The sequence below is a fragment of the Nycticebus coucang genome, chromosome 2 (assembly GCF_027406575.1).
Source record: "Nycticebus coucang isolate mNycCou1 chromosome 2, mNycCou1.pri, whole genome shotgun sequence".
NCBI classification, from domain to species: Eukaryota; Metazoa; Chordata; class Mammalia; order Primates; family Lorisidae; genus Nycticebus; species Nycticebus coucang.
This window is the reverse complement of record NC_069781.1, coordinates 37,898,914-37,924,716: the sequence shown is the minus strand read 5'-3', so window position 1 is coordinate 37,924,716 and position 25,803 is coordinate 37,898,914. Positions and strand designations below refer to the sequence as shown.

The 25,803-nt window shown below is 36.6% G+C and overlaps 1 protein-coding gene across 7 annotated transcripts in view; it reads left to right on the top strand.

Moving 5' to 3' along the window:
* STX17 (syntaxin 17) overlaps window positions 1–25,803 on the top strand; it is an 89,386-nt gene that overhangs the window by 19,364 nt on the left and 44,219 nt on the right. For all 7 annotated transcript variants that reach the window (XM_053567605.1, XM_053567641.1, XM_053567659.1 and 4 more), the window contains exon 3: window positions 2,632–2,697. In XM_053567605.1, the coding sequence (XP_053423580.1) occupies window positions 2,632–2,697 (66 nt within the window). The remainder of the gene's footprint in view (window positions 1–2,631; window positions 2,698–25,803) is intronic.

Sequence of the window (25,803 nt, the reverse complement as noted above, 5' to 3'; positions counted from 1 at the left end):
CACCTGTTCTTGTTCTAACCTCAAGTAGTTTCTTCACCTGCATATGCTGAGCAATACTTTGCTGAATACTCAAAAGGAAAATAAGGCAGATCTCTGGAGTTTTCTCTCCTGTATCCCTCTCTTCTTGGCGCAACTGTCTCTCCTCTCTGGTATTCTCTGCTCCGTGAATTCTAACAGCCTTGGCCTCCACAAATTCTCGACTCCAGTTCTTCAATTTTAATTTTTCTTTGTTTTTAATTTTTTTTTTTTTACTGTTGGGGATTCATTGAGGGTCGATTTTAATTTTTCTTAAAATATCATGACAGATTAGTAGTGAGTAATAAATGTAGAAGTGGTCCATTTTCACACATGTATCTTTGGCTTCCATTCTCAAACTTTTATTAATATTATAGCACTGTCTAAAAGTGCATTCCTACTGTATCTGATGGCATCAATTCAATTTTTCTTATAAATTAAAGTGGTTTGATGGTAGTTTTAAATTTTGGTAAATAAATTTTCAATATGGTATAATTATTTTTAAGCTTAATGTTTACTGTTTAGTTCTTAGATGACATAAAAATTTTAGGAGTATCAATGTGGAGAAAAGGGAACACTTCTACACTGCTGGTGGGAATGCAAATTAATACGTTCCTTTTGGAAAGATGTTTGGAGAACACTTAGAGATCTAAACACAGACTTGCCATTCAATCCTATAATTCCTCTACTAGGTATATATATACCTAGAAGACCAAAAATCACATTATAACAAAGATATTTGTACCAGAATGTTTACTGCAGCCCAATTCATAATTGCTAAGTCAAGGAAAAAGCCCAAGTGCTCATTGATCCACGAATGGATTAATAAATTGTGGTATATGTACACCATGGAATATTATGCAGCCTTAAAGAAAAATGGAAACTTTACCTCTTTCGTGTTTTCATGGAGGGAGCTGGAACATATTCTTCTTAGTAAAGTATCTCAAGAATCGAAGAAGTATCCAATGTACTCAGCCCTACTATGAAACTAATTTATGGCTTTCATATGAAAGCTATAACCCAGTTATAACCTAAGAATATGGGGAAGGGGGAGAGGGAGGGGAGGGAGGATGGGCGGAGGGAGGGTGATTGGTGGGATCACACCTACAGTGCATCTTACAAGGGTATTTGTGAAACTTAGTAAATGTAGAATATAAATGTCTTAACACAATAACTAAGAAAATGCCAGGAAGGCTATGTTAACCAGTGTGATGAAAATATGTCAAATGGTCTATAAAACCAGTGTATGGTGCCCCATGATCGCATTAATATACACAGCTATGATTTAATAATAAATAAAAATAAATTTAGGAGTCTCGAAAGGTTTTTAGGAGTGTGAAAAGAGGTTCTTGCTGCATCATTCAGTAGCAAATTTAAGGCATATAAAAAACAAGAAATATAAAAATGCCCTAAAAAATTGCTGCTCTACTTTTATCTGTTGTGTTTTCTATGTATATATGGGATGCTATCATATTTCTATCCTTTCAAATTATGTCTAAGTTGATTTTTGTTAGTGGGTAATATACTAAAAATGTATTTAATGTCATTATTTACATCTGCTGTCATTTTAATTATTTGGACTTTTTATTTCAACCAAAAATAGTGTGCAATATGTGCTGTTAATTATATTTTATATAAATATTTAGCCATAATGTTATCACATTTTCCTGTAGTTCCTGTCAAATGAAAAAAATCTCCATTATTATGTTTATAAAATTTTTTGGATGATACTCTAAAGCTAAATATTACCTTGGTAAAAACTGAAACATATATATTAGATGTTTAGTCTCATTTTTATTTGCTCTCTTCAGTATTAATATTCCTTTTTTTCAAATTTAGATTTTAATTTTCAGTACTTAACATTATCATAGACAACCATTTAAAATTCTTCATATATGGTAAAAATATTTTATTAATGTTGATATCTTCATTTTTCATATCCTTTTACATTCTTTTCTTTAGTTTATAGGTTTTTTTATCTCCAGAAAGTCTGCAACATAGACAAAATATATGTTCTTCTTTGGTAAAATAAAATAACCCAGATCTAATAGATTTTTGTGTTTGATTTACTATTTTCAGAATTTTACATGTAATATTCTTTTTTTATTATTAAATCATAGCTGTGTACATTAATGCGATCATGGGGCACCATACACTGGTTTTATAGACCATTTGACATATTTTCATCACACTGGTTAACATAGCCTTCCTGGCATTTTCTTAGTTATTGTGTTAAGACATTTATATTCTACATTTACTAAGTTTCACATGTGCCCTTGTAAGATGCACTGTAGGTGTAATCCTACCAATCACCCTCCCTCCCTTCCCGCTCCCCCTTCCCCATATTCTTAGGTTATAACTGGGTTATAGCTTTCATATGAAAGCCATAAATTAGTTTCATAGTAGGGCTGAGTACATTGGAACATGTAATATTCTTGAAAACATCTTGTTTATATGCTAGTCTTTGGAAAGTTAACCAATACTACTTAACTCAATCATTGTCTTCTCTAACTGATGCTTATAAGTTTGGGTAGATAAGTGGGGATTTTTGAAGTAGCTGGAAAAATTCCTTTATTGATGAAAAATTTAATGCCTTTCCCTTTCTCTTTTGTATAGTATCAGAGGTGCAGAATCTGGGACAAGTTGCATGAAGAACATATCAATGCAGGACGTACAGTTCAGGTAAGGCTGTTACTGTATTTCACCACATATAATGTGCTTAAATTTTTGAGGGAAAAATAAGGATATACACTATACAAGGGTAATGTGGCTTGGAAGTGAGGGAGCCCAGTGGGCCTCCTGGGGTGTCATGCCCTCCCTCCTGGAGCATGGGATTCCAGTCTAGGAGGATCAGGATCTGATGGGAATGGGTTGGAGCAGCCTCTGCTGAGCACCACAATCAGGGGCGGTGGCGGTGGCAAGGTTTGCCATCAGGGACCTCATGTAGGCCCCAGGGACCCACCAGGCTGCCTAGGGACTGAGTGTCTTAGAAGCTATTGCTCTGCTGGACATATATGTGGCCATCTTGGCTGTGGCCCCTGATGTGGCTGGGAGGCAAGGGCTCGCAGGTGAGAGGGAACGGACAATCTTCACAGTGCTGGCAGCTTTGGGAGGGTGTGTGATCTGGGGAATGCTAGCACTCCCCACATGTATCTCTCCTGGCTGATAGCTTTCATTATACTGTATTCATGTAAACCATATGCCACTTTCTCAAGGGGCGTTTTCCTAAAAATTTGGGCCAAAAACATGGATAATGCATTATACATGGGAGCACATTATATACAGCAAGATAATGATGTCAATAAGAAAAAGAGTCTTAAGAAAATTTTGCTAAAATAATACCTTTGCATCTGAATTCTTTTATACATATTTGGTACCATTTCCTTAAGGATACATTTTTTAGCAGGGATTGCTAGATCACATTTAATGCATGTTTTTAAGGTTTTTAAAGAAATGATGTATCAACTTATACTCTCACAGTCAGTGTATTTTCTAAAAATCTTTAACATTGCTATCACTCATTTCTTAAATTTTTGCTAATTAATAGGTTCAGATAATGCTACTTTGTTGTTTAAATCTGGATTTTTAAAAATTGCTTTGAAGGATAAAAGTTTTTTTATGTGTGCCTTGGACTGCAATATTTCTTTTGTTAATTGCATGTTAATATCCCTTGTATATCATATTATGTTGATGTCTTTGTAACAGCTCCTTATAATTTGAAAGATACTGATCTTCTGTCTATAATTAGTATTACAAATATTCTTTACTAGCTATTTGCTTTTTTAAAAATTAATTTTAATTATTTTAAATCAATTTTAATTAATAACATATTTACACAGTTTTAAAAGCCAAATACAATTAGAGGGCTTATGATGTCCTATATTTTCTAACTCCAAGTCCTACTACGTGGAAGAAACCATTGTTAATCTTTTTGATCATTCTGACGTTTGTCTCTTTGTTACTAAATACCATGTTGTAGACTGGTATTTCTTGATGAATCAGGTTTAGGCATTGTCTCTTCATTTCTTATGTGGTAGGTGGAGCCATAGCTTCCCACCTTGCTCTCCTACTTTCTTTGCCCCTATCTAATTAAGTACATTACAGTTTTTGGTTACATTAGTAATCAATATCTCTTATTGATTATGAAGCTATTATTTCCTGCTAAGCCAAATAGTGAAATACAATACAACTTTTTACTATTTTGAAGTTAATATTGCCTCATTTTTTAAATTGCCCAGCTTTCTATCTATTTATAGCTGATTTTTTTCTAAATGCTCCACATCTCTGTCACATGCTATTAATATTTTTCATATGCTCAAATACATCAGTTTCATTCAAATGTCCTCTGAAGCCCTTCTCCTCTCCCTCTCCTCTATTCCAATGTGGACTGACTTTCTAGGGTTGTTGCACAGCTGCTGTTCTGGGACTTCCCTTAACTGCTCTTCTGTGTTGGATCCCCATTTTCCTGGATATCATGTCTTCCTCTTCTTTTTTTACTCTTTTTTTTTTTTTTATCATTAATCTTTTAGTAGCCTTCTAAATAAAGGTATCTTGGATAAATTTTTAAGCAATTGTATGTCTAAAAATTGCCTTTTTTCTTCCCTTACATGTGATTGTTAGTTTTACTAGATATAGAATTCTAGTTAAAATTCTCTTTTAATATTGAAGGTTTTACAGCTTTTTTGGGTTATTTTTCAAAAAGCTGGTATCATCTGATTTCCCAGTCTTTGTGCATAGTCTGGGACCTATTGGGTTTTTTCCCCTTGTGAGAGCTTCTGTCATCTGTCCATCCTTGGTATTCTGAAATTTGATGATGATGTGCATTGTGTTGGACCTGTTTAAAATCTAAAAACTCAAGTTAACTTTAGAATATTTTCTTAAATTTTTCTTTGGTGATTCTTCTGCGTTTTCTCTCTTTGCTTTTTTTTTTTTTTTTAAATCTTTTATTTCAAGGATCAGCAAACCTTGGCTCAGAGGCTATGTCTGGCCTTCTGTCTGTCCCCTTGGTTTACATATTTTTTTACCTGCTTTTACACTATACCAGCAGAGTTAAGTAGTTCCTCAGAGAACGTATGGCCTGCAAAGCCTATACTATTTACTGTCAGGCCCTTTACAGAAAAAGTTTTCCCAGTCCCTATTCTTTTGGACGTTGGAACTCTTGGATTGTCTAGTTTCCTCTTCCGTTTTTTTTTTGTTTTGTTTTGTTTTTTTTTTGGTTCAGCTCAAATTTAATATGAACTCGGTGGTTATAATCTTTATTTTTTTCCTTTCTTTTATTTATTTATTTATTTATTTTATTGTTAAATCATAGCTGTGTACATTAGTGCATCAAGGGGTACAATGTGCTGGTTTCATATACAATCTGAAATATTCTCATCAAACTGTTCAACGTAGCCTTCATGGCATTTTCTTAGCTATTGTATGTAGACATTTGTATCCTGCCTTTAGTAAGTTTCGCCTGTATCCATTCTAAGATGCACCATAGGTGTGGCCCCACCCATTACCCTCCCTCCACCATAACCTCCCTGCTCCCTTTCCATTCCTTGGTCCTTTCCTCATAGTCTTGTGCTATAGTTGGGTTATAGCCTTCATGTGAAAGCTATAATTTAGCTTCATAGCAGAGCTGAGTACATAGGATACTTTTTCTTCCATTCCTGAGATACTTTGCTAAGAAGAATATGTTTCAGCTCCATCCATGTAAACATGAAAGAGGTAAAGTCTCCATCTTTCTTTAAGGCTGCATAATATTCCATGGTATACATGTACCACAATTTGCTAGTCCATTCGTGGGTCAATGGGCACTTGGGCTTCTTCCATGACTTAGCAATTGTGAATTGGGCTGCAATAAACATTCTGGTACAGATGTCTTTGTTATATTGTGATTTTGGTCTTCTGGGTATAAATCTGGTAAAAGAATTATAGGATCGAATGGCAGGTCTATTTTTAGGTCCCTAAGTATTCTCCAAACATCCTTCCAGAAGGAACGTATTAGCGTGCATTCCAACCAGCAGTGTAGAAGTGTGCCCTTTTCTCTACATCAACGCCAACATCTCTGGTTTTGGGATTTTGTTATGTGGGCTACTCTTACTGGGGTTAGGTGATATCTCAAAGTAATTTTCATTTCTCTGATGATTAAGGATGGTGAGCTTTTTTTCATGTGTTTGTAGATCGTGCATCTGTCTTCTTTAGAGAAGTTTCTCTTGAAGTCCTTTGCCCACCCTGAGATGGGATCACTTGTTCTTTTCTTGCTAATATGTTTGAGTTCTCTGTGGATTCTGGTTATTAAACCTTTATCGGAGGTATAACCTGCAAATATTTTCTCCCATTCTGAGGGCTGTCTGCTTGCTTTACTTACTATGATACTGCTTCAATTGCCTGGGGAGTCCTCCTCATAAAATATTCACCCAGGCCAATTCCTTTAAGAGTTTTCCCTGTACGTTCTTCAAGTATTTTTATAGTTTTGTGTCTTAAGTTTAAATCTTTTATCCAGTGAGAGTCTATCTTAGTTAATGGTGAAAGGTGTGGATCCAGTTTCAGTCTTTTACAGATCGCCAGCCAGTTCACCCAGCACCATTTGTTAAATAGGGACTCTTTTCCCCACTGAATGTTTTTAATTGGCTTGTCAAAGATCAAATAACAGTAAGTAGCTGGATTCATCTCTTGGTTCTCTATTACGTTCCAGACATCTACTTCTCAGTTTTTGTGCCAATACCATGCTGTTTTGATCGCTATTGATTTATAGTACAGTCTCAGGTCTGGTAGCCTGATTCCTCCTGCTTTGTTTTTATTGCTGAGTAATGTTTTGGCTATTCGAGGTTTTTTTCTCATTCCATATAAAACGAAGTATTATTTTTTCAAGGTCTTTAAAATATGACAATGGAACTTTAATAGGAATTGCGTTAAAATTATATATTGCTTTGGGTAGTATAGACATTTTAACAATGTTGATTCTTCCCAGCCGTGAGCATGGTATGTTTTTCCATTTGTTAACATCTTCAGCTATTTCTTTTCTTAATGTTTCATAGTTCTCTTTGTAGAGATCTTTCATGTCCTTTGTTAGGTATACTCCCAAATATTTCATCTTCTTTGGCACTACTGTGAAAGGAATATTCCTTGACTGTTTATTCAGCTTGGTTATTGTTGGTATATATAAAGGCTACAGATTTATGGGTGTTGATTTTGTAGCCTGAGACATTGCTGTATTCCTTGATTACTTCTAAAAGTTTTGTAGTAGAATCCCTAGTGTTTTCCAGATATACGATCATATCATCTGCGAAGAGTGAAAGTTTGATCTCTTCTGACCCTATGTGGATACCCTTGATCGCCTTTTCTTCCCTAATTGCAATGGCTAGAACTTCCATTACAATGTTAAAGAGCAATGGAGACAATGGGCAACCTTGCCTGGTTCCTGATCTAAGTGTAAATGATTTCAATTGAACTCCATTCAATACGATATTGGCTGTGGGTTTGCTGTAGATAGTTTAAGAAATGTCCCTTCTATACCAATTTTCTTTTTTTTTTTTTTTTTTGGCTGGGGCTGGGTTTGAACCCACCACCTCCGGCATATGGGACCAGCACCCTACTCCTTGAGCCACAGGCGCTGCCCAATATACCAATTTTCTTAAGTGTTCTGATCATGAAGGGATGCTGGATATTATCAAAAGCTTTTCTGCGTCAATTGAGAGAATCATATGGTCTTTATTTTTTGGTTTGTTTATGTGCTGAATTACATTTATAGATTTACGTATATATTGAACCAGCCTTGAGACCCTGGGATAAATCCCACTTGGTCATGGTGTATAATTTTTTTGATGTGTTGTTGGATTCTTTTTGTTAGGATCTTATTGAGTATTTTTGCTTCAATATTCACTTGTGATATTGGTCTATAATTTTCTTTTCTTGTTGGGTCTTTCCCTGGTTTGGGGATCAAGGTGATGTTTGCTTCATAGAATGTGTTGGGTAATGTTCCTTCTTTTTCTATATTTTGGAAGAGGTTTAGTAATATAGGTACTAGTTCTTCTTTAAAGGTTTGGTAGAATTCTGATGTAAATCCATCTGGTCCTGGGCTTTTCTTTTTACAGAGATTTTGTACAGTTGATGCTATTTCAGAACTTGATATAGGCCTGTTCAACATTTCCTCTTCGTTCTGGCGATGTCTTGGTAGGTGGCGTACTTCCAGGTATTGGTCGATTCCTTTCAGATTTTCATATTTGTGAGAGTATAGTTTCTTGTAGTATTCGTTAAGGATTATTTGAATTTCTGAGGGGTCTGTTGTTATTTCATTGTTATCATTTCCGATTGATGAAATTAGGGATTTTACTCTTTTTTTCCTGGTTAGGTTGGCCAAAGGTTTGTCTGTTTTATTGATCTTTTCAAAAAACCAACTTTTGGATTCATTGATCTGTTGTGCAATTGTTTTGTTTTCAATTTCATTTAATTCTGCTCTGATTTTGGTTATTTCTTTTCTTCTGCTGGGTTTGGAGTTGGAATGTTCTTCCTTCTCCAGTTGCTTGAGATGTCCCATTAAGTTATTAAGTTCTTCTCTTTTCGTTTTCTTGAGGAAGGCTTGCAGTGCTATAAATTTCCTTCTAAGGACTGCCTTTGCAGTATCCCAGAGGTACTGGTAATTCATGTCTTCATTATTGTTTTGTTCCAAAAATTTGGTGATTTCTTTCTTAATCTCGTCTATAACCCATCTATCCTTCAGCATAGGTTGTTTAGCTTCCATGTTTTTGTGTGGGTATTCAGATTCCTGTTGTTATTGAGTTCAACTTTTATTCCATGATGATCTGAGAAGATGCAAGGAATAATTTCTATTTTTTTAAATTTGCTGCAGTTAGATTTGTGGCCTAGGATTTGGTTGATTTTGGAGTATGTTCCGTGGGCTGATGAGAAGAATGAGTATTCAGTTTTTTGGGGATGAAATGTTCTGTAGATGTCTGTTATGTCCAGATGTTGAATGGTTAAGTTTAAATCTAAAATTTCTTTGCTTAGCTTCTTTTTGGAGGCTCTATCCAGCACTGCTAAAGGGGTGTTATAATCTCCAACTACTATGGAACTGGAGGAAATCAAGTTGCTCATGGCTGTTAGAGTATCTCTTATAAATTGAGGTGCATTCTGGTTGGGTGCATAAATATTAATAATTGAAATTTCATCATATTGAGTATTACCTTTAACAAATATGAAGTGTTCATCCTTATACTTCCTTATTTTGGTTGGTTTAAAGCCTGTTGCAGCTGCGAATAAGGATTGCAATGCCTGCTTTTTTCTGCTTTCCATTTGCCTGGAGTATAGATGACCATCCCTTCACCTTGAGTCTATATTTGTCTTTTAATGTAAGATGCGATTCTTGTATGCAGCAGATATCTGGCTTGAGTTTTTGTTTCCAGTCAGCCAACTTGTGCCTCTTTTGAGGACAATTTAAACCATTCACATTAGTTGAGAATATTGATAAGCCTTTTGAGAGTCTGGTGGACATTTTTAATCCTTTTGTGACTGTGGAAGTTGGAATTTGATCAAAAGTTTCTGGGTGGGTTTACTTTTGTGGTGGAGGGTTACACTGGTCTTTATGAAGGATAGGTCTGAGAATATCCTGGAGAGCTGGTTTAGTTATGGCAAATTTCTTCAACATGTGAATGTCATTAAAGTATTTAATTTCTCCGTTACAATTGAAACTCAGTTTAGCTGGGTACAGGTTCCTGGGTTGACAGTTGTTGTGTTTTAGGAGATTAAAAGTTGATAACTATCCTCTTCTAGCTTGAAATGTTTCAGCAGAGAGATCTGCAGTTATTCTAATATTCTTTCCCTTGGGTGATGGTTTTCTTTTGTCTGGCTGCTTTCAGAATTTTCTCCTTCATATTAACTTTAGTGAAATTGATTATGATGTGTCTGGGGGATGTTTTATTTGGGTTGAGTCGTGCTGGAGTTCTGAAACTGTCTGCTATCTGAATTTCAGAATCTCTTGGCATGTCTGGAAAGTTCTCCTTCATAATTTCATGGAGAAGAGACTCTGTGGCTTGTGAAGCCACTTTGTCGCTTTCAGGGATTCCTATAAGACGAATATTGATTTTCTTCGAATTATCCCAGAGCTCTCTGAGAGAGTGATCTGTTTTTGCCCTCCATTTCTCTTCCTCTTTGAGAGTTTGGGAGCGTTGGAAAGCTCTGTCTTCAATGTCGGAAATCCTTTCTTCTGCTTGCTTCGTTCTGTTACTGAGGGATTCTACTGTGTTTCTCAGATCTTTGAGGGCTGCAACTTCTTGTCTCAATGTGTCAAAATCTTTGGCCATTTGGTCTTTCAATTCGTTGAATTCTTGAGATATCTTTTGGGGTTACTGCTTGGAGTTCTAATTCGATCTTATTTGCTATCCAGATTCTGAATTCGATTTCTGACATCTCAGCTATTTGTTTGTACATGGGATCTGGTGCTGTGTCTGCCCCATTGATCCTTGGGGGAGTTGATCTACTCCGATTATTCATATTGCCAGAGTTTTTCTGTTGATTTCCCCTCATGATTGTTTTTCACCATTGCCTCTGGCCATCCTCAGAGTCCCAGCTTGGAGAGGTATCTCTCCAAGATTAGACACCTGGGGGATCACTCTGTTGTTGCTGGATCTTTGTAGGGAGTGACTCTGTGTAGTTTCTCTGGGGCTGCCCCAGCCAGGGAGTTCTGGTTGTGGAAACAGCTCTGGAGTGTCACACACCTGGATCCAGCAACAGGGCATGGGGTGGTGCACCTGGTTCTGGGAGTGCCTGGCATGCAGTGACTTTGGCACAGAGAGCCCAAGGCTCTAGCAGTCTCTGGCCAGGAGACGGGCTCTGCGCAGAGGCTGGTAGGGCTCCATAGGGCACGCAGCTACCAGAGTCCCTGGCCAGACAAGCAGGCCAGTGTGGAGGTAGGGAGGATACAGGAGGGAGGACATGGGGTTGCACGGCTCCTGCAGTTCCTGGTCAGGGTGTGCGGAGGCGAGTGCCGGTAGCATTCCAGGCAGCGCAGCTCTTACGAGGTCCGGGCTGGCGCTGATCTCGTGGTCACCGCATAGTTCTTAAGGAGGTCTGGGGGGCACGGCTCTTACGGAGGTCTGGGCAGTATCTCAAGATTTTATACTCATCTCTGGAGAAGTGCAGAGCCAGGCCATACAGCTTCTCCAGGCCCAAGCCCCAGCGCAGCTGGAGCTGCTGCGCCTCCTCCACTGCACCCCCAGTCGCTGTCTCCCTGGGCTCCGGTTGTTCCCCTGTGTGCCTGGGCCTCAAACGCATCCCGGAGGCGAGGGCAGTTGCAGCAGCCATGGCAGCAGCGGGGCGCCCTCCACGCCTGCCGCTCCTCCCAATCCAGGCTTAGCATGAGGCTGTGGACGGACACTTCGAATCGCTCTGCATTTTTCACTCCTCTTCCGTTTTTTGATAATTCCTCAGCTTTATCTTCAACTTCAATTTTTTCTACCGAATTCTTTATTTCTGCTATTAAAATAATTAAATTGTAAGTTCCTTTTCTTGATCTTTTTTCCCTTTCTTTCCTACCATTTTGTCATTTCTTCTCTTTTCATGAGATACTAAAAAGTGGATTGCTTGTCTACTGATAGACTTCATTTAAATGTGCTTTGGCAAGCTGGCATTTTCATTGGGGGAACCTCCAAATAGCAGTATCTGCAGGTTGTTCTGGGTTAGTTTTTTACAGAAGAATTCTCATTCCTCCACTAGGGCAGGTTGGTGTTACCTTAAAGAGTTAGGTGAAGGCTGCTTTGAGCTTGTTCAGTACAGGTTTTTATACAAGTCCCTGTTTTTATCCCTGTGCCTAGTGTTTCTCACTCTAGAGTCAGTTTCTCCAAAAACTGTATCTGTAGTCCTCTTGAATTTCAAAAAGGTTGTTATAACTACAGTATAATGAATAGATTGGGATATAATGAATGCAAAAGATTATTAGGAAGGGTTACAGAGACCCAGAAAGGAGATTTTTTTTTGAGACAGTCTCACTTTGTCACCCCTGGTAGAGTGCCCTAGTATCATAGCTCACAGAAACCTCAAACTCTTGGGCTTACGTGTTTCTTTTGCCTCAGTCTCCCAGGTGGCTGGGACTACAGGCACCCACCACAATTCCCGGCTATTTTTAGAGATGGGGTCTGGCTATTGCTCAGGCTGATCTTGAACCTGTGAGCTCAGGGCAATCCACCCACTTCAGCTTCTAGGATTATAAGTGTAGCCTCTGCGCCCAGCCCAGGAAAAAGATGTTAACAGCTTGGAGATGGTGAAGATAGAGTAAAACAGATTGATTTGAGACTTAGATGGAAATTTAACTTTTCTATATATATGTATTTATTGCTTGCTAACTAGATTATAGGCTTAAAGGGCAGGGAGAGTAGCTCCACTGTTAGTATATTTCATACTACTGGTTCCCAGTAAGATTCGGTGTTTATTGAATGGTACTGAGGATGTTAATGTTAATGAGGTGATTATTATGACTTGGATTTCTTACTATTTTCACCATTTTATTCATTTAAAAATCACATGATTTGGCGGCGCCTGTGGCTCAGTCGGTAAGGTGCCAGCTCCATATACCGAGGGTGGCGGGTTCAAACCTGGCCCCGGCCAAAGTGCAACCAAAAAAAATAGCCGGGCATTGTGGTGGACGCCTATAGTCCCAGCTACTCGGGAGGCTGAGGCAAGAGAATCGCTTAAGCCCAGGAGTTGGAGGTTGCTGTGAGCTGTGTGAGGCCACGGCACTCTACCGAGGGCCAAAAAGTAAGACTGTGTCTCTACAAAAATATTAAAAAACAAACAAACAAAAAAAAAACCAAAACATGATTTATTTGAGACATTGGGTATGTTCAAAGTATTTGTTTACTGATTTAAAGAAAAAATATATGTATATACACACATACACACACACACACATATTTACATTATTGACCTCCATCTGTCATAAAGGATTTATGTGTGCCATTAAAACAGTGAGATCGAAGCTGTTGTTAGATGTAGCTATTTGCTTAGTTTTACTCATATCTTCCCTGAATTTTCTATTTAGACTTATTCTTTGCTAGTTTGTGTAAAAGTTGTTTTGGGATGCATACTTTCATGAACAGTTACCATAGGTTTTTCTAGGTTTATCATTATTAAATTTAGGTAGTAAGAATTATCTTTTCACTTTCATATGGTATCTTTTGATAAAAAGTAGTTCTTAATTTAAATGTAGTTTAATTTATCAGTCTTTTCTCTTACAGTTCATTCTTTTGTTTTCTTGTTCAAGGAATCCTCTGTAACCTAAATTTAACAAGATATTTTCCTGTATTTTCTATTGAATGTTTTAAATGTTTTGCTTTCAAGTCTTTGTTTGGAATGGGTGGCATGTGGTGGGCATAAATAAAATTGCATTTTATTCCATTTGGAAAACCAGTTGTTTCACACCATAAACTGATTTCTACAGTGCCACTTCAGAAACATATTATGATTCCATATATGCATGGATTTGTCTCTGATCTTTCATTTCTATTCCAGTGGTCAGTCTGTGCATTTCTGCACCAAGTTCCACACTATCTCAATTATGATAGTTTTAAGAATAAAGCCTGATATCTTGCAGTATAATACTTCCACCTTATTCTTCCTTTTCAGGAGTGTTTGGCTATTCTCAGCTCTTTAGTCTTCTGTACAAAGTTTGGAATCAACTTTTCAAAGTCCTACCTAATGTTCTTGGGAATTTGGAAACTGCAATGAATTTATACTAGGGAAAATTAGAAATCTATTTAGAGAAAATTGATATCTTCACAATATCTACATACTTCCCTGTGAATGTGGCAATAGTCTTGTATTTGTTTTTATCTTATTTAGTATTTCTGAGTCTTTGTAGTTTTCTGCATTCAAATTGTGGTAGATTGTAGTTTTTAAAGATACCCCCCAAAATATCCTCATCCCATGTTGTCTTCTGCATTATAATCTTGTTACTCCCTTACCAACAGGTGGGGGCTAATTTCCCTCCTGTTGAATCTGAGCAGAAGTAATGTTGATTATTTATTGACTTTTTATTAGTTAATTTAAAACACATTATAATTACATTACTTTTCCCTATTTTTGTCAGCTTCTCATACAAAAGTATAAAATGTATATATTAAAAAGCTTGGTCTCCCTGCCACCCTCTCTGTACTCAACATATAGTAATAATACTAGTTAATAATAGAAGATTCTGAAAAATTTATCACAATTTCTGCCTTGAAAGCAACTTACCTAGATGAGAATTCACAAAAAGTTAAATATTTAATAAAAGTTTAAACCTTATTAAAAGAGTTAATATGTCAGTATATGATTAACTGTCAAATGCTTTACAGAGACCAATAAATGATATAATACTACTAAATATCTGGTTGCTGGGAAAGGATATTATTTTTCAAATAATAAAAGGCTGAAGAGCAGACAAATTTAGCATTTGTCTAAAAGGCAAAGCAAGAAATTTAGTGTTTATCTAGATTAATAACTGGTAATGCAGGAATCCAGTTTATCTGGCGTAGTGGCAGTGCTTTTAGTTGGCACTTAATGAGAGTCTTTAATGAGAACCAATTCCAATGTTATATATTAACATTTTATTTTTAATATGGAAATACTAACTCAGGTGGATAGGAGTTGTATTGCATTTAACACCTATGTAGTAGGTGCTTATTAGATATGTGTTGAATGAATGGAAACCTTTTTCTCCATTGATTCTACCTTTTTGGTGATTTAGTTAATATGCTTAAGCTATACGTATATATCGGGGGGTACCTTTTGATGTTGAAATTAGTGTAAAATTGTACTACTATCAATACCTTAGCAAAGCAATTAAGTAATAAAAGTAAAGAATGACAGAGACTTACTTTAATTAAGTAGTTACAACTCTAGAGCCCATTTACTACATTATACTATATCTAGAATTTGTTTGCTCTAAATTATTTAAATGTTTACCAGTGGACTTGTGCTCTATGTTTGTAAAGAAATTAGATTAATTATTATGATACTAAATGTTTTCTGCTGTACGCAATTTGCTCTCAAAATTACATGTTGTAAAAACACATTAGGAGTCGTTAAATCAATATTTAACAAAGGCAAATATATGCATAGCCACTCTTCTTTTAATCATTAAATACATAATTAACTATTTTTCAGAATTTTCAATTAACTTAAAATAATTACTTTTTATAATTATCAGTATAGATAAGTATATAATTGAATATATCTTTTATTTTTAGACAGAAAATTTGGAACATTTCTGGGCAATTGCAACAACAACACTTTGGGGGGCAAGACACAATTATAAGACGGACTTTACCTAACAAATGTAATCAACGTAACCTGGTTTCTTGTACCCTCAATGAATCCCCAACAATAAAAATAAAAATAAAACAACTTACTTCATTGATTATTATAGACCTATTGATCTAACTTGTGGATATTTCTGCAAATTTTCAGAATTTGGTGTAATCTGCCTTTTTGATCTGACTATTAGAAAAGCAAAAACATTTGAACAATTATTGTGTTCTAGACATTGCTCCAGATGGGGGATATAGCTATGAGCAAGGCAGAAGAAAATTCTTATTCTAATAGAACTTATATTTTGGGACTGGCACATGGAGAAAGCCAGAGACAGACTTTTAAATATAAGTAAATATGTATTAGATGATTATAAGTGCCATGAAGAAAAGTAAAGCAGGTTAAAGGGAACAAAGACTCACAGAAGATGGTGTATGTTCTTTTAAATAAATGGTGATTGTGGAAGGCTGCTAAAGGAAGTGAAAGCATAAGGGGAATAGGATTTTATAGGCAGAGGCAAGATCAAATGTGAACACTCAGAAGTGAGAGAATAATATTATTAAATAACAATAATATTATTCAGGGAATAATAAGAAGGTCAGTATGGCTGGTGTGAGGAAGCTTCTTTACCTTGATGATTTATTTCAAATTGTCCAACATTGTTGAATTGTAACATCAGACCTTGTTGCTAATTCATGCTTAGGTTGAGATGGATTCATTTCCATGACAGCTTTCAGCTCATCAATATCCACCTTGGTCTCATGTGGCTGATTTTCAAGATTAAAATCACCAGACCAGACTTCTCAAATCATTGCTGTATTGTGCATTCATTAGCCACATCCTTCCCAAATGCTTAATTGATATTTTGAACTGTATGTGCTATGTTGGTTCAATGATGGAACTCATGTTCAAAAATAATACAGATTTTGAACATATCCATGGTTTAAAAAAAATTGATCAAAAAATAATTTGAAAGATAATCACAAGCCAAAATATGCCTTTGAAAGAATGAGAATGTACCTTCACAATGAAAAAAACAAACAAAACAGGAAGTGTCAAAGTGAAATGTCAGAGATACCAACTGAAAGTTAGTACTTAAGGAAATTGGACATTTCTTAATAACCTAATTTAATAATCAGGATACTTTGGGGCTATTTTTTCTAAAAATGCAGATTTTATATACATATATACAGGTAATTTTTATAGAATGTCAAGGGCCTAATATATTAGATTTTTACCTACTCTCTTTGTAGTCCTAGTAAATGATCTTGAACTTGCAAGCTGACAGAGGAATAAGGAACTACCCTAATATCAATCAACCTTAACATTGAAGTACTTTTTTGAAAAGTTACACATACACACACACAAGCACACACACTTCAAATATACAAAAATGTAGAAAATAATAAAAATGATGTAACAGTCACTGTGTTGTCATCACTCAACTTTGGCAAATGTTAAATTTTACCTCACTTGCTTCCATTTCTTATTTTGAAGAAAACTTAACAAATACCACTGAGATCCCCTTGCATATATTTCTTTGTTTCCATTTCCTTTGCTCTCACAAGGAAATCTTTTCCCCTGATTTAGGTATTATCATTTATGTTCATATAACTATATGTAAATAATAACCTTGTTTTGCATTTTTTCTTCTGCTTTTTTCCAGACAGCTTTCTTGAGGTATAATTGACATATAATAAAGTGTGCATATTTACTGAAAGTGTAAATATGTATATACTATAAGACCATCACAATCATGATAACAGATATATGCATAAGCCTAAAAAGTTTGCTCATGTCCCTTTGTGACCCATCTCTTCGTCTCTCCCTCCCACATCCCTCTGCACTCCCCACTCCCAACCCATCAAACACCACCACCCCTGTACCCAGGCAACCACTAACCTGCTGTCTGTAACTTACTTTAGTTTGGATTTTGTAGAATTTTATGTCATATGATATGTACTCTTTTTTGTGTATCTCTGGCTTCTTTCACTCTGCACAAATATTTTCAGATTCATTCATTTCATGATGCATATCTGTATTTCATTCCTTTTTTGTTGTTGAATAGGATTCTCTTGTATGCCATACTACAGTTTATCCATTCATATGTTGATGGACATTTGGGTTGTTTATAGTTTTTGGCTTTTACTGCTAAAACACTGTGAATATTTGGGTGTAAAGGTGTGAACAAAGGATTTCATTTCTCTTAGGTAAATATTATACTTTGGAATGGAATGGCTGGGCCATATGGTAGCTGTTATTCTCTTAACTTATTAAGACACTACCAAATTTTAACTTTTCAAGAAACTGTTTTCCAAAATGATTGTACTAGATATCATTTTATATACCCACCAGTTCCTCTGTCATCCTTACTAACGCCTGATGTTAGTCTTTTTAGTGTTGGCCATTCTAATAGGTATGTAGTGGTATATTATTGTGTTCTTAATTTTCATTTGCCTGGTGATTAATAATAATGTTTCTCTTTTCCTTTGAATTTTTTTATTAAGTCATATATACATAGATCATGAGTACATATGCCTTTGTGGGATTCAATGTGTTGATTATTTGTACAATTTAGAGTGCTTACATCCTACTAATTAACATAGCTTTCACCTCATTTACTTAATCACAGTGTTAAGACATTTGTGTTCAATACTTGATAGATTTGACTTGTACCCTTGCAATATGCTCTATGGGTGTAGTCCCACCATTAACTCCCCCTTTATCGAACCACCCCTCTCCCTTCCTATCCTTCATCCTGGGCTGTAGTTGTGATTCAACTCTCATAAGAAAGTGTGAATGATTATAAATTTTTATAGTAGTTTTATAGTAGTTCTGAGTACATTGATATTTTTTTTCCATTCCTGAGATACTTTACTAAGAAGAATATTTTCCTGCGCCATCCATGTAAACATAAAAGAGGTAAAGTCTCCATCTTTTTTTAATGCTGCATAGTATTCCCTGATATACACATACCATAATTTATTGATCCATTCATGGGTCAATGGGCACTTGGGCTTCTTCCAAGACTTGGCAATTATGAATTGAGCTGCAATAAGCTCCACCTAGTAGAGGATTGCAGGATCAAACGGCAGGTCTACATTTAGATCCCTGAGTGTTCTCCAAACTTCTTTCCAAAAGGAACATACTATCTTGCATTCCCACCAGCAGTACAGAAGTGTTCCCTTTTCTCCACATCCACACCAACATCTGTTGTTTTGGGATTTTGTGATGTGGACTACTCTTACTGGAGTTAGATGTTATCTCAAAGTGGTTTTGGTTTGCATTTCTTTGATGATTAAAGATGATGAGCATTTTTTCATGTGTCTGTAGACTGTGCACCTGTCTTCTTCAGAGAAGCTTCTGTTCATGTCTCTTGCTCACAATGAAATGGGATCACTTATTCTTTTCTTATTAATAAGTTTGAGTTCTCTGTGGATTCTGGTTATTAGACCTTTGTTGGAAATATAACCTGTAAAAATTCTCTCCCATTCTGAGGGCTGTCTACTTGCTTTATTTACTGTGTCTTTGGCAGTGTAGAAGCTTTTTAGTTTGATCAGATCCCAGTAACGTATTTTTGATGTTGCTTCAATTGCCCTGGCAGGGGATGAGGGGGGTCCTCCTCTAAAGTATTCTCCCAGGTCAATTTTTTCAAGTGTTTCCCCTGCACTGAATTGAGTATTTTTAAATCTGTTTTTTTTCTCCTTGTCTTGCTAGCTATAACTCTGTTATACTAGTGGTTACTTTATGTAATAAAGGCTTATATAATAGTTAGAGCATCACTGTTATTTTCAAGTGGTATTACTGTATTTTACATGTGTTTAAGAAACTTTTAATATGCCTTTTTTGCTCTTCTCCCAGCCTGTATGCTGTTGTTCTCATATATAGTAGAGCAGTGGTTCTCAACCTTCCTAATGCCTCCGCCCTTTAACAGTTCCTGTGGGTCGTGACCTACAGGTTGAAAACTGCTGCAGTAGAACCTCCATAATTGACCACCTCCTTAAGTTGACCAAATTTTCACAGACCAGGCATGCAACACATGTACGTATGGGTACAGTAGACCTAATTTCTTATGTTGACCACCTCTGTATGTTGACTAGTTTACTACAGTCCCTGGGTCAACTTACAGAGGTCCTAACTATATATAAATAGTCAATTATTATTTAAAGTGATTCGATATTAAAGGAAAAATCTTACATACTTACCTGTGTCATTTTCATTTCTGGGGTGCTTACTGCCTTTGTGTAGATCTGCAAGTGTCCCTAAAGTCACCATACATAGGGAAAATGGGAAACTGTAGCTAAATGTGTCTTTATTTATAAAATATTCATTATAAAATTTTACAAAATATTTACAAGTATTCTGTACATGTTGGCCACCTCTTTGTAAAATTTTGTAATGAATATTTTGTAAGTAAAGACACATTTAATTACAATTTCTCATTTTTCTTATGTACAGGACTTTAGGAGCAACTTTTGGGACACTGTATATATTTCCATTTGTTGTGATTTTCCTTTTGCTTGAAAGATTTAACATTTATAGGAGTGTGTTTCTGCTGTGAATTCTTTCATCTTTTATGTATCTGGAATATCTTTATTTTGCCATATTCTTCAATGTCTCTTTTCTCTGGCTGCTTTTATGATTTTTCCTTTACCACTTGTTTTGGCCACTTTAATTATGATAGGCCTTGGTGGAGTTTTCTTCATGTGTCTGGTACTATTTTTTTAATTTAAAATTTTAAGGGGGTACAAATGTTTTCATTGTATGGGTATATGACATAATCCTGAAGTCAAGGGCATTCAGTGTTCCTGTCACCAGAACAGTGTTCATTGTGCCTGAGAGGTAAGTTTTCATCCCTCACTGCCCTCTCACCCACCTTCTGGTTTCCAGTGTCCTTTATATCTCTTTGTGCCTGTGTGTATCTATCATTTAGCTCCCATTATTAGTGAGAACATGTGGTGTTTGTTTTTCCATTCCTGAGATATTTCATGTAGGATAATTATCTCCTATTACAGCCATGTTGCTGCAAAAGACATTTTTTCATTCCTTTTTATGACTGAATAGTGCTAAATGCTATGTATGTGTGTGTGTGTGTGTGTGTATCACATTTTCCGTATCCACTCAGGAATTGATGGGCACCTAGATTGATTCCACATCATTGCAGTTATGAATTGTGCTGTGATAAACATTCTGGTGCAGGTGCTTTTTTGATAAAATGGCTTCTTTTCCTTTGTGTCGATCACCTTTAATGGGATTGCTTGATCAAATGGTAAGTCCACGTTTATTTCTCTGAGGCATCAACACTCTATTTTCCATAGAGTTTATAGTAGTTTTCAGTCCCATCAATGGTGTACAAACTTTCTGTTTTCTCTGTATCCATACATCAAGACCAGCACCTATTGTTTTTTAGCCTTTTTTTTTTTTTTTTTTAAAGGCAGAGTCTTGCTCTGTCACATAGGCTAGAGTGCAGTGGCATCATCCTAGCTTTAAGTGATCATCCTGTTACAGCCTCCCAAGTTGCTGGGAATACAGGCTTGTACTACCATGCCTTCTGACATTTTAAAAGAGACAGAGTCTCACTTTATCCCCTTGGCGTTCTGTGGCATCACAGCTCGGCAACTCCTGGGCTTAAGTGATTCTCTTGCCTCAGCCTTCCGAGTAGCTGGGATTACAGGTGCCCGCCACAATGCACGGCTATTTTTTTTGTTGTTGTTGTTGCAGTTTGGCCAGGGCTGGGCTAGAGCCCACCACCCTCAGTATATGGGGCTGGCGCCCCACTCACTGAGCCACAGTTGCCGCCCCTGACATTTTAATAATAGCCATTCTGACAGGAGTAAGGTGGTATCTCACTGTGGTTTTAATTTTCATTTCTTTGATGATTAGTAATGTGTGTTGTTCATTTATCTATCTTCTTTTGAAAAACCTCTGTTCATGTCTTTTGACCACTTTTTGATGTTTTTTTTTTCCTTGTTAATTGATTTAGATTTTGGATATTAGTCCTTTGTTGGATGTGTAGTTTACAAAGATTTTCTCCCATTCTGAAGGCTTCCTAACTACTCTGTTGGTTATTTCCTTTGTTGTGCAACTTTTAAATTTATTTTTTGTTATTGGGGTGTTAGTCATAAATTTTATGCCTAGGCCTATGTCTAGAAGAGTCTTTCTTGTGTTTCCTTCTAGAAATTTTATGGTTTCATGCCTTACATTTAAGTCTTTAATCCATCTTGAATTAATTTTTTGTATATGGTGAGAGATAGAGATCCTTTTTCATTGTTCTCCATGTTGCTATCCAGTTTTTCTAGAACTATTTATTGAATAGAACATCCTTTCCCCAGTGTATGCTTTTGTTTGTTTTATCAAAGATCAATTGGTCACAGCTGTGTGGTTTTATTACTGGGTTCTCTCTATTCTGTTCTATTGTTTTATTCTCTACTTTCATAGCAGTACTATACTTTTTTTTGGATGCCATAGATTTATATTATAATTTGAAGTCAGGTAATGTGATGCTTCCAGATTTGTTGTTTTTGCTTAAGATTATTCTTTTCTGGTTCCAAATAAAGGTTAGGATTCTTTTTTTCAGTATCTGAAAGAAGATGATGGTATGTTGATGGGAATTGTGTTGAATCTGTGAATTACTTTGGGTGTTTTTCCATTTGTTTGTGTATAGTTTCTTTCATCAGTGTTGTGTAGCTCTCTTTGCAGAGATCTTTTACTTCTTTGGTTAAATGCATTCCTAAGTATTTTATTTTCTTTGTAGCTATCATAAACAGTATTGAGTCCTTGATTTGATTCTCAGCTTGACTATTATTAGTATAAGAAATGCTACCGATTTGTGCATTGATTTTGTACAATGTATCACTTCTAAGAGTCATTTAGTGGAATCTTTAGGGTTTTCTAGATACAAGATCATGTCATTGCCACAAAAGAATGGTTTGGTCTCCTCCTCTGGCTACAACTTCTAGTACTATGTTGAATAGAAGTGGTGACAGTGGGCACCCTTGTCTTGTTCAAGTTCTTAGAAGGAAATCTTTCACATTTCCCCATTCAGTATGGTGTTGGCTGGTGGATGCCCGGTAGCAGTCAGCTGTGATGCCACGGCACGGCATTCTATTGAGAGTGACAAAGGGAGACTCTGTCTCAAACCATATAGAATAATTTCATTAGGATGAATGCCAGTTCTTCTTGGTAGATCTGATAGAATTCAGCCATGAAGCCATCTGGTCCAGATTTTTTTTTTTTGGGGGGGGGGAGCATTATTATTGCCTCGATCTTGCTTTTTGTTATTTGGTCAAGGATTTCTATATCTTCTTGATTCACGGTTGGGAGATTGTGCATTTCCAGGAATTGATCCATTTCCTGTTGGTGTTCTACTTGTGTGTGTAGAGATTTTCATAGTATTCATGGATAACATTTTATATTTCTGTGATATCAGTAGTAATGTGTCCTTTTGCATTTCTGCTTGAAGTTATTTAAGTCCTTTCTCTTCTATTTCTGGTTAGTCTGGCTAATGGTCTATTCATTTTAAGGAACCAACTTTTCGTTGCTCCTTTTGAACATTTCCTATATGGCAGATCTAGTAGTGACAGATTCCCTTAGTTTTTGCTTGTTTGGGAATGCTTTTATTTCTCTATCAATTATGACACTTAGTTTTACAGGATACAAAATTCCTGGCTGGCAGTTGTTCTGTTTAAGAATACTAAAAATGGCTCTGCGCCTGTAGCTCAGTGGATAGGGCGCCAGCCACATGCATCGGGGCTGGTGGGTTCAGACCTGACCCAGGCCTGCTAAACAAGGACAACAACAACAAAAATAGCCAAGCATTGTGGCATGTGCCTGTAGTCCCAGCTACTTGGGAGGCTGAGGCAAGAGAATCGCCTAACCCCAAGAGTTGTAGGTTGCTATGAGCTGCACCATGACACTTTATCAAGGGCGACATAATGAGACTCTGTATGTTGTTTGGGATATTGCATCCTCATTTATAAGTGAAATATGTTTGTAATTTCCCATTTATAATAACATTCTCTCCAATTTTAATATCAGGGGTACCCACATCAAGTAGAATGATTTTGAAGTATTTCTTCTTTTTCTGTTGTCTGTAAGATTTGGCATGATCTGTTTTTTGAAATTATCTTTACTTTTATTTATAAATATTAGTTGTCTGTTTTTTGAGACTTAAAAAAATAATGAGAAGTTAACTGACAACTCCATACTGAATCTCAGAGTCAAAGCATTCTATAATAGACATACTCTTATTTGACAATGTGAATGTTACTTTCTTTGCATTATTATTATTATTATTGCTTAATATTTTGATGCAACAATTCTCTATTTCTTTACTGAATGTATTTATGTTCGTTCGTTCTTTATGAGGTTTTTGTTTCTAGTCCTTATCTTAATATTGTCATTGTTATTAAATTTTAAGCCTCTTTAATTTTGTGAAGGCAAAAAATAGAAACCTAATAAAAATATGTATATGTAAAAATAAATAAATATATATACACACACACACACACACACACAATAAAAATAAGGCCCTTAGCTCATCTGACTTACAAGGTCTTGCTAGAAGTTTGCTATTAACCTGATGGATTTTTCCTCATAGGTTAGAGTTTTCTCCTTCATTTTGACTTTAATGAAGTTAAATGTTAATGACCGTCTGTTTTGAAGACATCCTATTTGCTATGAATCTACCCAGTGTTTGATGATCATCTTACATCTGGATATCTGAAGCTCTAGTAATACCAGGAAAATTTTCCTCAATAATTCCCTGGAATAGGTTTTCCATGCTTTTTGCTTTTTCTTCTTTTCCCTCAGGGATACTTATAATTTGTATATTGGCTTACTTCACATAATCCCATATTTGTCTGAGTCATTGTTCTTTATTCTTTTTCTGCACGTTTGACTGTTATTTTGAAAGCCTTGCCTTCAAGCTTTATAATTTTTCTTCTTTGTCTAACCTGTTGTGGAAGCTTTCTGCTGTATTTTGAAATTCTCTAAATGACTTTTTCATTTCTTTAAGTTCTGTTATATCTTTTCTTATGTTGTCTATCACTTTAGTGATAGATTCATTGTTTCTTTCATGTCTTGAAATATTTTTTGACTTCTTTGTGTTGATTTTCAACTTTCTGTTCAATCCAATTAATCTTATTTGTCATCCATATTCTGCTTGAACTTATTTGAGCCCTGATGATTTTGAGGTATATTCCTCTGACATTTCAAGAATTTCCTTTTGAGCAGAGAGAAGGAAGGAGGGAGGGGGGTGGGGCCTTGATGTGTGCCACACCTTTTGGGGGCAAGACACGATTGCAAGAGGGACTTTGCCTAACAAATGCAATCAGTGTAACCTGGTCTATTGTACCCTTAGTGAATCCCCAATAATTAAAAAAAAAAAAAAAAGAATTTCCTTTTGGTTGAGGTCCATTGCTATAGATCTATTGTGATCCTTTGTGGGTGTTGAACTAGCTTTCTTTTTCATATTTCCAGAGTTCTTTTGCTGGTTTCTTCTCATCTGAAATCTCTTCTCTCAGCTCAGGGCTATAGGGCACCTGGGAACTCTTCTAGTTAGGGAAGAGAGTTCCCTACATGGAGTATTGTGACCTATTCTGGAAGACTGATCCAGCAGGAGAGGAGTTGATACAATGAAAGCCTGTAATATAGCTGGTGTGCTTTGTCTCTTTCCCCTGTGTTTGTCACAGTCCAAGCCAGTGCTGGGGGAATCATTATGTGGAGTGGTGGGTTGGTCCCAGGCTGCTATTGGAAGTTCAGGCAAGGAGCTAGGTGAGTCCCTCTCCATGGAGGTAGGCATTGTGGGAGATTGTTTTGCCTGGGTCACCGATAGTAATGGCTTTCATGTTGGGCTGTGTAGGTTGTAGCCATGGGTGTCAAGGCTTCAGGTGTTTATTCCTCCCAGGTCCATCTGTAATGGCAGCATGCAGTGGGAGTAAGCTCATGGCTAGTGGGTCCATGACAGAGTGCAGGACCAGAGACACAGCACTGCAGGGTGCTGCAGAGGAATGGTAACTGGGCATTGTAAGGGGGGTAGTCTGCCAGGCGGTACACAGGGGCTGGGAAGCTAGACACCTGAGGCTTTCTCCCCATGTAGGTTCCGCTGCCACTGCTATCATGAGATTTATCAAGTAGCATTGGTACCTGCTCTGTTAGAATCCCCTAGTGGGGGGATGCTCAGGTCCCAGTTATGGGGTATGTGATAATATCTGCTGGTAATGCTTGGCTTGGCAGGTGCAGCATGGACATGGTTGCAGCAAAACTAATCCCTATGCAGACTGGGTGCTTCAGCCCCAAGAGCTCAGAATGGTATCAGTTGCAGTGGCTCAGGAATGGAAGCCAGTGGATCTTTTACTGAGTCTGCTGTTTGGTACAGTGTTACTGCATGGTCTCCAAGCAGTTCCTTGATCAGTACGGAGACCTGCAGTAGTGGCAGAGACCTCATCACAGCTCCTATTGCAGTGTCCACAGGGGGAGTATGGAGCCCTGAGGTTCTCTTCTTTGTCCCTTCCACACATG